At 34.5% G+C, this 12,500-nt stretch overlaps 1 protein-coding gene across 2 annotated transcripts in view; it reads right to left on the reverse strand.

Moving 5' to 3' along the window:
* lmf1 (lipase maturation factor 1) overlaps window positions 1–12,500 on the reverse strand; it is a 50,042-nt gene that overhangs the window by 23,744 nt on the left and 13,798 nt on the right. For both annotated transcript variants that reach the window (XM_084134572.1, XM_084134571.1), the window contains exon 5: window positions 4,215–4,280. In XM_084134572.1, coding sequence (XP_083990698.1) covers window positions 4,215–4,280 — 66 coding nt within the window. The remainder of the gene's footprint in view (window positions 1–4,214; window positions 4,281–12,500) is intronic.

The raw sequence follows: 12,500 nt of genomic DNA on the forward strand, positions 1-12,500 counted from the left end.
ACTCCCTGACCGCGACTAACCTCTGCCGAGCGGGAATGTCACACACACTTCATTCACATATATGAGCATAGTGCATGAAATAAAGGTTTTATTGTACGGTTTAGACACAATCTTATTGTCCTCCCAGAACAATTCATTGCCTTTATAACACACACACACACACACACACACACACACACTCAGACTTTAACCATCGCTCCACATCTCATGCTGTTATCTTCACACAAGTGTTGTCCAAAAATGAGACACCCAAGACCGTCTTATGTAACGTCCTCTAAGAAATCTGTTCAATCGTGATCAATTATAATCATAACGTTCATAACTCAAAACTAGGTGATATTATTCCAGATTTCAATGCTAATTCAGAAATATTTTCTTTTAAAGTGTCTTGAGTCTGTGTCTCCGGTGTATTTTAGTATCATTAAGATACTATTATAGTTTTTATTAATATTTTGAATTAGTACTTATGTTAAAATGTTCCATTATTATTTTTATAAAAAAAAAAAAAACTTTGTTTTGTTTCTAATGTCTATTAAGATTTGACTTCAACAGAAATGAGAAAATGTTTAAATAAAATACTGTATGTTTTATATTCATATAAATATGTTTATATAATATTTATATAATATATATATATTATGAATATATATATATTATGAATATATATATATATATATATATATATATATATATATATATATATATATATATATATATATATATTATGAATATATACAGTGAGGAAAATAAGTATTTGAACACCCTGCTATTTTGCAAGTTCTCCCACTTAGAAATCATGGAGGGGTCTGAAATTGTCATCGTAGGTGCATGTCCACTGTGAGAGACATAATCTAAAAAAAAAATATCCAGAAATCACAATGTATGATTTTTTAACTATTTATTTGTATGATACAGCTGCAAATAAGTATTTGAACACCTGAGAAAATCAATGTTAATATTTGGTACAGTAGCCTTTGTTTGCAATTACAGAGGTCAAACGTTTCCTGTAGTTTTTCACCAGGTTTGCACACACTGCAGGAGGGATTTTGGCCCACTCCTCCACACAGATCTTCTCTAGATCAGTCAGGTTTCTGGGCTGTCGCTGAGAAACACGGAGTTTGAGCTCCCTCCAAAGATTCTCTATTGGGTTTAGGTCTGGAGACTGGCTAGGCCACGCCAGAACCTTGATATGCTTCTTACAGAGCCACTCCTTGGTTATCCTGGCTGTGTGCTTCGGGTCATTGTCATGTTGGAAGACCCAGCCTCGACCCATCTTCAATGCTCTAACTGAGGGAAGGAGGTTGTTCCCCAAAATCTCGCAATACATGGCCCCGGTCATCCTCTCCTTAATACAGTGCAGTCGCCCTGTCCCATGTGCAGAAAAACACCCCCAAAGCATGATGCTACCACCCCCATGCTTCACAGTAGGGATGGTGTTCTTGGGATGGTACTCATCATTCTTCTTCCTCCAAACACGTTTAGTGGAATTATGACCAAAAAGTTCTATTTTGGTCTCATCTGACCACATGACTTTCTCCCATGACTCCTCTGGATCATCCAAATGGTCATTGGCAAACTTAAGACGGGCCTTGACATGTGCTGGTTTAAGCAGGGGAACCTTCCGTGCCATGCATGATTTCAAACCATGACGTCTTAATGTATTACCAACAGTAACCTTGGAAACGGTGGTCCCAGCTCTTTTCAGGTCATTGACCAGCTCCTCCCGTGTAGTTCTGGGCTGATTTCTCACCTTTCTTAGGATCATTGAGACCCCACGAGGTGAGATCTTGCATGGAGCCCCAGTCCGAGGGAGATTGACAGTCATGTTTAGCTTCTTCCATTTTCTAATGATTGCTCCAACAGTGGACCTTTTTTCACCAAGCTGCTTGGCAATTTCCCCGTAGCCCTTTCCAGCCTTGTGGAGGTGTACAATTTTGTCTCTAGTGTCTTTGGACAGCTCTTTGGTCTTGGCCATGTTAGTAGTTGGATTCTTACTGATTGTATGGGGTGGACAGGTGTCTTTATGCAGCTAACGACCTCAAACAGGTGCATCTAATTTAGGATAATAAATGGAGTGGAGGTGGACATTTTAAAGGCAGACTAACAGGTCTTTGAGGGTCAGAATTATAGCTGATAGACAGGTGTTCAAATACTTATTTGCAGCTGTATCATACAAATAAATAGTTAAAAAATCATACATTGTGATTTCTGGATTTTTTTTTTTAGATTATGTCTCTCACAGTGGACATGCACCTACGATGACAATTTCAGACCCCTCCATGATTTCCAAGTGGGAGAACTTGCAAAATAGCAGGGTGTTCAAATACTTATTTTCCTCACTGTATATATATATATATATTATATTATATTATATTATATTATATTATGTGAAAATGAGAAATGTTTCAGTTAATTAAAGTTTTAGTAATTTTGTTGTATTTTTGTAATTTTTATTAGTTGTTTTTTTAATGTCTATAGAGTTTTTATTATTTTTTAAATTTGGTTTATTATAACTAAATAAAAATGAGAAATGTTTCACTAAATGTTATATTTTATTTCAGTTTATATTTTCATTTATTCATTTATTGGTATACTTTCATTTTCATTTTAGTTTCAGTTATAGCTTTAATCATTTTGTTGTATTTTAATAAATTTTTTGGTTTTAGTTTATTTTATTACAAAAAGTTAAACTTAATGAAAATGAGAAATGTTTAAATAAAATAAGATTTAAATTGTTTTTTTATTTCAGTTTATTTAATTTTAAGGAATGAAAATGTGTGTTGTTTTTTTCATGGTTTTATTTATGATTTTTAATGTGATTAAAGTAAAGTCAGGTCACATGATCATGAGCGAAGGCCTGGACTCTGCCGCTGTAACTCCAGGACAATGGCATTGTTGTTTTAGAGTCATTGCTCTGCCGTTTTGGCTTCATGTTTGAGGGCATCAAGTCTTTCCCAAACTGCAGGTGCAGAATCCATCAGGATTCCCTCATGCTTCATTCAGCCGAGATATCATGTGACATGTTATTAATAATGCCTTTCTCTTCCACTGCATAACCTAATCTCAATCTTTCAATCTAATGTTGGTTACACTCTTCACGGTGGAAGTTCGGGCCAAAACGCTGACTGGCCAAAAGTTGAGCCTTCCAGTGTTTTGTTTATTCAACGATCATCCCGAATCCCTGGACTTCCACACGGAAGATCTCCGTTTACTGTAACCTCTGAAACCAGCCAGAACATCTCAGTATATCAGACGTTAGAGAGTCTTTACTGTTGCACAGAAGACAAAACTTATATCACTCTATTCTCAGAAACGCTATCTATCTATCTATCTATCTATCTATCTATCTATCTATCTATCTATCTATCTATCTATCTATCTATCCATCCATCCATCCATCCATCCATCCATATATCCATCCATCCATCCATCCATCCATATATCTATCCATCCATTCATCCATCCATCCATCCATATATCTATCCATCCATCCATCCATCCATATATCTATCCATCCATCCATCCATATATCTATCCATCCATTCATCCATCCATCCATCCATCCATCCATCCATCCATTCATCCATCCATCCATATATCTATCCATCCATCCATCCATCCATATATCTATCCATCCATCCATCCATCCATATATCTATCCATCCATCCATCCATCCATATATCTATCCATCCATCCATCCATCCATCCATCCACATATCTATCCATCCATTCATCCATCCATCCATCCATATATCTATCCATCCATCCATCCATCCATCCACATATCTATCCATCCATTCATCCATCCATCCATCCATATATCTATCCATCCATTCATCCATCCATCCATCCATCCATCCATCCATCCATCCATCCATCCATCCATCCATATATCAATATATCAGACTGTATGGGTTTTACAATTCAAGTTTCAAAACTACATCAAAGTTCTTCAAACTTTCAAACTTTAAGCTTTTAAAACTTCTTTAAACTTCAGACTCTCAAGGTTTTGTCTTGACAAACTTTTTTTTTTAACCTATTTTTTAAGCGTAAAGTCGCATCATTTTGCACCTCCAGTGAATGTAACTTGATTTAAGAAAGTTTAGCTTGGTACTGGAGACTGAAACTACAGCATGTGTCACGGACGAAGCTTTATGATGAAGCTTCATATGAACAAACTAAGAATAGAGAGACCAGAGAAATGCGATCGCACCTCGTAATGATAGTCCATGCATGTGAGATCCGTCCAGCACCGGTCGCCTCGAATCTTGATCAAACCCTGCAGAAACACACACATAAGGACAACGCAATCAACACACATTTACAAGATCATATTTCAAAACTTACAGCAATCAATGGCATTTAGCTCATATGATATATACTGTAAATGACTCTTTCTGTTAACATCTGCACATACAATGAAGAACAAACAATCCTTATGCATTCAAAAAGACAAACTTGACAATTATTTATACTGATAGACAATAAACAATCTACAATAACACTTTACATCCCAGCCTGAGATATGAAATAATGTTATGGCTCATATAGTATGATATAGTGGATGAAAAAAAACTGCTCAATTTTATTCAGAGACTCAAACCAAGCAAAAAATATTAAATTTGCTGCAGACGCTGATATTTATATGGACATAAAGTGATGAAATTCTGATGCTTGTAATGTAAATCAATGAGATCTTTATAACAGTAAAGCAGATACTTGCATAAAATGCATATAATATCAATATCTGCCAATAATATTAGTAAGATGCTATTTAAACACTTAGTTTTATGATCAAAGCTCTGTAGTTTTAAAACATATAATGCAATACAATAATGATTGAGAGATGAACAAATAAACCTGATCAACATATTTAATACTCATGATTTTTATAATAAATGTCTGGATAATCAAGTAAACCTGCTTCAATATTACTAACAATATTAGAGTTATTATGTTTACTAAAATCAGTAAAGATTTCCCAGTTTAGTAAGTTTATTCTTACACTGAATTGTTGCATGGATAAATGACTTTTATACATTTCAGAAAAAGTCATCATGCAGTTTTAGAATAACATGAGAGTAAAAAAAAAAATAATAATAATTACAGAATTGTTCATTCTGGTTGACCTGTCCCTTTAAGAACTACATCATGAATGCAAAGAAAACTCTCGCCGTCAGATGTATTAATGATGACAGATCTGAAGAGTTTAAGTGCTGACATCTGTTTCTCTAAACCTGCGGTGATCTGGATCTCCCAGTACCAGTTCAACCAGGAAATCCAAACACATGTAACATTTAGTGCGGGATCCATGTGGGAACAGTCGGATCATTCTCAAGCGTTCACATCCCAGAAGGAGAAACCACCGCCTCAGTAACTCTCACTGCTTATCAAGCGCATTCTTGCATTTATGTCATTAAGGATAATGTAATAAGGAACCTTGGAATGAGTGTAAGCTTCCTAAAATGCGATTGCACTAATGTGAAAATGAGCGACTCCCACGATCAGCTGGCCAATAAATAAAGCCAGCATTAAGAGCTCCGTCGTCACACTGCTTTAATGACAGCAATTCACCGCTTATATTCACTTATTTGTCTAAATTACATGTGAATTAGATTAAAATCACTTTAACATGGTAAGTCGATCCCAATCATTAGGGAATCGGTCATTTATTCCCATTTATAAGAGGCATTTTGGCTTTTAAACTGCTGTTGAAAACTGAGATGAAACATGCAACAATTAAACTGGTTTTAATAATTACATTTTCAGGCATTTACACTTAACATCAGTATTCATTTTAGCTTAGTGGCTTAAAAATTAAATATTGAAATTCATTAATTTTATAATTTTATTCAAAATGACATTTTAAATGCCATAAGCTGCATAACAAAATGGACTATTTTGGTTTCTAAATGTCTCGTTTCATGATTGGTTCAGCTCAACACGGAGATGTGCTTCTGAATCAGGGTTATTATAGATAACTAAAACCATTCAAAACATGTGACTTGAAATAAAATGAATGTTAACTAAAATAAATGCACAAAAACAGCTATAGTTGCCAAGGCAGCATTTCTTATTTTCATTTAAGTTAACAATGTACTAAAATAACTTAAAAATAAGTTGATCCAAATATATATATATATATATATATAAAATGTTAAAAACAGCTAATAAAATTACTAAAACTTTTAAAATTAAAATGATACAGGAAAATATTTAAAATATTAATACTATAATAGTATCTGAATGATACACTGTTTTGAATGCAATGGATTATTAAAAGAAGCGATTGTACGCTGATTTTTTTCTGCAAATTCATCCTCTTATTCAGTATAGCTGACGTAAAATGCATATAAATATCAATATCTGCCAATAATATGTCTTAGTGAGATGATATTAAATGCTTAGTTTTATGATCAAAGCTCTGCAGTTTTAACATATAATGCAATGCAATACAATGATGATTTAGGTAAAAGTTAATACATTTTTCTCCAAATTCATCCTCTTTAAATCATCGCCGTAAAAGCAAACTAAAATTAGTAAAAATTAAAATTAAAATTAAAATCAAAATCGGTCAACCACAGACAAAATGCACATCTAATGTAGAATATGTTGCATGCAGCAACTTCAATCCCTCATATAAAGCAAGGTCTTACTCTACAGCAGAACAGAAACGCCCGGTTTCTTCTCATTTCAATAACTCTCAATTTAATTCCAGGTAATTAATGTCAGTCATGCATGAGACCAGTGTTACTGTACAAACCAAAGCCCACAGGTGCACGTGACGGGAGTTCGACCAGACGGTTCGGCCATGCTATCAGATGGGCGCTCGCTTACAGTTTAGATTAAAAAGTCATTAACTTCTGTTCACTGCAAATCACATGTATAAAAGTTTAGCTGACAGTAGCCAGAGAAGCCAGAGAGAGTTGCTCTTGCCCAAGCCTGACACAGCCTTGAGGAACGCCAGGAGCTCCTGCCAACTATCCCAGAGAGGAAACGTCCAACACACACACACACACACACACACAGAACGCCTGAAACAGGAGAAATGTGCATGAAAACAGGAGGCACATTTGGGTTTACTAAAGCAACGTTCAATGTCTCTTCCAAAACTGTGTTTTATGTAATCCGTGCATGAAAAATAATAACCAAATGCACCTAAAACGTATTCTGGACCAAATCTGGGATGTGTTTCCCATATGTACAATGATCGAACTCGCTGATTAACTATAACTACTATAGTAACTAGAAACTAAGTCACATGGTCCCACCTCTGGCGTTCGAACCACACTGGTTCAACAATTAAGAGTATTTGTGGAAATATCAAAGACCAGGAAAACATGAGTAATGCTTCATATTTACAAGTGAATCACCCACATGATATTAGATTCATCCTACATCACAATAAACATAGGTTGAACATTAAGTGCATTTCATTTACAAACTCATTTCCAATAAAAAAAAATTAAAAAATACTTGCAACAACAGCAACTACAAAAATAATTTGAGGTTAATGTAATATTTAAGTGCAGTTCACTTAAATGTTATCTGAGCTGCCCAGACAATAATGCAATCTGCGTAAGTGGGTTAAGAATAAATGTGGATTATGAATGCTTCATTTAATGGACTTGGATAGTTGTAATAGTGAAGTCTGGAATGACTAAACAGTAGAAAATGTGAAACCCCTTTCACAAGCCGTTTGACTTCTGTAATGTGGAGTGTTTTCTTATTCATTAGAAAATAATTAGACTGAAAAGTCAGAGTTTTATACCAGAATGGCCTTTTTCTATTTTTCAGTATTTATTTTTATCAAAAAACATCAGAACTTAAAGGGGTGGTATAATGCCCTTTTCACAAGATGTGAAATAAGTCTCTGATGTCCCCAGAGTGTGTGTGTGAAGTTTCAGCTCAAAATACCCCACAGATATTTTTATATAGCATGTTAAAATTGTCACTTTTTGAGGGTGAGCAAAAACACACCGTTTTGTGTCTGTTCCTTTAAATGCAAATGAGCTGCTGCTCCCGGCACAGGGGGCGGAGCTTCAACAGCTTGCACTCACACAGACATGCACTGAAAATTTCAAAAACTTTTAGCCTTTTATGTTCAAACCGGAGTCAGACAATGATGGAGAGACTCAAGAAGAAGAGACAACATGTAGAAGCAACAGGACATTTCTGAATGGTTAGTTGATGAATTTATGAAGCTGATGTGTAGTTATCTTCTAGTCATTGATTAGCATATTCTGTCTTGATAATCTATAAATCGTGTTCCGGGGGCGGGGTTTATGTAAATTCTAGGGTTGGTGATGTCACTAACCCGGGAGGAATGTGGTGTAGTCTCTACCAGCCGTTTGTTGTAGTCCTTAAAAAGCGATTTCTTTAAAAGCAAATATCTCCCTTTGCTTTGAACTTTGAGCGTTGAAACTTTGCAGATGTTGTTTATGCTCAAACAGCAACATTACACACTAACTAAAGTTAGAAAAGTCAAATTATAATCAACCACCCCTTTAATGCTGTCGTTATTTATTACTTGTTATAATGGACTTACTTTTAAGAAGATATTTTTAGAGGGGGTTTTTTTCTATCCATTCAATGGATGTCAATGGTGACCAAATCTGTTTGTTTCCCTTCACTCATCAAATTTATTCTTTTGTGTTGTGAAAGAAAGTCATACAAGTGTTAGAACGATATGAGGACGAGTAAATTATGACAATTCTCATTTCTGAAGGAACTATAACTTGAAGATGGTTGACAATTAGTGATGCTAGTGATGATTTCATATCTGAAAAATAAATAAATAAAATAAAATAAAATAAATAATATATTTATATATATAAAATAAAATAAAATAAAATACATTTAATTAATTAAAATTAATAAAATAATACTAAAGTTATTAATAGTATTTTATTTTTATTTTAAATTAATTTAATAATATCTACTTAATTTAAATTGAAAGGCAATTCTGGAGTAATTAGAGATTAACTGACAGGCATAAAATCTCTAATTATGTTCTCCTGATCTGGTCTAGATTATCTGCACTATTTTAGTTGATTTAGTCTGCATTAATAACCTTATTTAGATATATCTATTAAGTGCATTTTTAAGCAATGGCTTCAGCCGAATCTTCAAGGCGAAGGCTTCTGAATATGAACAGATGGAGGGGAAAGCGCTCGAGAACGTTTCCAACACGAGCGGTTTGACTCCTGGTGGAATGTGTGAACTTCAGTCTCTAAGTGAAAGAATCCCGACAAACACGAAGCAACTATCAGAAATAACTCTCCGACAGATAATGCATGTGTGGAGTCGAGGGAACGGTGCGAACCGCAAGTCCAGTCAGAAACCCGAGCTGGAGATGAAGGACTCTTTGATGTGTGCTGGAAAACCTCCCTTGCTGAGAAGCGGGAGAGAAGAAGAAAAGAAGTGATGGCGAACGACAGCTTGGCCAGCCGAGACCTCGAGCAGAACACATCCGTGAACCGCTGGCGTTCGCTTCACTGCTTCTCGGAAGAGAGAACGACTTGTGAAACGCTAACAACACTTTGGTCATTTGGCGAGCGCAGCAAATTACTGCGAGGAGTTTGTGCTAATGAAGGTTTTACCACAACACTTCTGATTTAATAGCGCTGTTAAAACACTGAGAAACAAGCAATTGGCGGATTAAAGCATGAGCTTGTGCAACTGACCTCCGCAGATGTGTGTCAGTTCAGAACGAGGATCCAACTACACCACCCTCAAAATACTGAAATAATTACGTTTTTATGTTTTTGAAAGAGTCTCTTCTGCTCTCCGAGGCTGCGTTTATTTGATCAAAATTGTGAAATATTTTTATATTTTTATAATTATGTGAATATACAGTAAAGTGTAATTTATTCCTGTGATCAAAGCTGAATTTTCAGCATCATTACTCCAGTCTTCAGTGTCACATGATCCTTCAGAAATCACTCTAATATGAGGATTTGATGCTCAAGAAACATTTATGATTATTATCAGTGTTGAAAACAGTTGTGCTGCTTCAGTTTTTGTGGAAAAAATGTCTTTGATGTCACTTTTGATAAATGTAATGCATCTTTGCTGAATAAAAGCATTCCATTCTTTTTTGAATTAATATTCATCATTGATTATAATCATAAATGTGTCTTGAGCATCAAATCATCATATTAGAGTGATTTCTGAAGGATCATGTGACACTGAAGACTGGAGTAATGATTCTGAAAATTCAGCTTTGATCACAGGAATAAATTACACTTTACTATATATTCACATAGAAAACAGCTGTTTTACATTCTAATAATATTTCACAATTTTACTGTATTTTTGTTCAAATAAATACAGCCTCGGTGAGCAGAAAAAAATCTTTAATCCAATTCATACTAATAAATAAATGTCTTGCTAATTGCAAACCAAACTAATCAGCCACACATCTCACAGGGCCTAAACTAAAACTACATCATCAACACTTGCAGACGCGGAGGAATCTGTGGAAGCTTGTTTCCGCCACAGAGTGAAAAATAAAAAAGGTAATTGCGACTTTTTAATCTCACAATTCTGACTTTTTATCTCAGAATTACGTGATATAAAGTCACAATTGCAGGTTATAAAGTCAGAATTGCGTGATATAAAGTCGCAATTGCGTGTTATAAAGTCAGAATTATGAGATATAAACTCGCAATTGCGAGAAATATACTTGAAATTCTGACTTTTTAATACGCAATTGGGAGATATAAAGTCAGAATTGCGTGATATAAACTATTCTGAGGTAAAAAAAAAAAAAGTCTGTCTTTTTTTTCCTTAGAGTTGGACTTTATATCTCACAATTTATCTCACAATAAAGTCAGAATTGCGAGAAAAAAAGTCAGAATACTGACTTTATAAGACGCAATTGCGACTTTATTTCACGCAATTCTGACTTTTTCACGCAATTCTGACTTTATATCTCGCAATTCTGACTTTATTTCATGTAATTCTGACTTTATATCACGCAATTCTGGCTTTATATCTCGCAATTCTGACTTTATTTCACGCAATTCTGACTTTATTTCATGTAATTCTGACTTTATATCTCGCAATTCTGACTTTATATCTCGCAATTCTGACTTTATATCTCGCAATTCTGACTTTATTTCACGCAATTCTGACTTTATTTCACGCAATTCTGACTTTAATTCACACTATTCTGACTTTATATCTCACAATTCTGACTTTATTTCATGTAATTCTGACTTTATATCACGCAATTCTGGCTTTATATCTCGCAATTCTGACTTTATTTCACGCAATTCTGACTTTAATTCACACTATCTGACTTTATATCTCACAATTCTGACTTTATTTCACGCAATTCTGACTTTATATCTCACAATTCTGACTTTATTTCACGCAATTCCGACTTTATATCTCGCAATTCTGACTTTATTTCACGCAATTCTGACTTTATATCTCGCAATTCTGACTTTATTTCATGTAATTCTGACTTTATATCACGCAATTCTGGCTTTATATCTCGCAATTCTGACTTTATTTCACGCAATTCTGACTTTATTTCATGTAATTCTGACTTTATATCTCGCAATTCTGACTTTATATCTCGCAATTCTGACTTTATTTCACGCAATTCTGACTTTAATTCACGCAATTCTGACTTTAATTCACACTATTCTGACTTTATATCTCACAATTCTGACTTTATTTCACGCAATTCTGACTTTATATCTCACAATTCTGACTTTATTTCACGCAATTCCGACTTTATATCTCGCAATTCTGACTTTATTTCACGCAATTCCGACTTTATATCTCGCAATTCTGACTTTATTTCACGCAATTCTGACTTTATATCTCGCAATTCTGACTTTATTTCACGCAATTCTGACTTTATATCTCGCATTTCTGACTTTATATCTCGCAATTCTGACTTTATATCTCACAATTCTGACTTTATATCACGCAATTCTGACTTTATATCTCGCAATTCTGACTTTATTTCACGCAATTCTGACTTTATATCATGCAATTCTGACTTTATATCTCACAATTCTGACTTTATATCACGCAATTCTGACTTTATATCTCGCAATTCTGACTTCATATCACGCAATTCTGACTTCATATCACGCAATTCTGACTTCATATCTCGCAATTCTGACTTCATATCTCGCAATTCTGACTTTATTTCACGTAATTCTGACTTTATATCACGCAATTCTGACTTTATATCACGCAATTCTGACTTCATATCTCGCAATTCTGACTTTATTTCACGTAATTCTGACTTTATATCTCACAATTCTGACTTTATATCACGCAATTCTGACTTTATATCTCGCAATTCTGACTTCATATCACGCAATTCTGACTTCATATCACGCAATTCTGACTTCATATCTCGCAATTCTGACTTTATTTCACGTAATTCTGACTTTATATCACGCAATTCTGACTTTATATCACGCAATTCTGACTTCATATCTCGCAATTCTGACTTTATTTCACGTAATTC

This window comes from Abramis brama (genome assembly GCF_963993115.1).
Source record: "Abramis brama genome assembly, chromosome: 14".
Classification (NCBI taxonomy): domain Eukaryota; kingdom Metazoa; phylum Chordata; class Actinopteri; order Cypriniformes; family Leuciscidae; genus Abramis; species Abramis brama.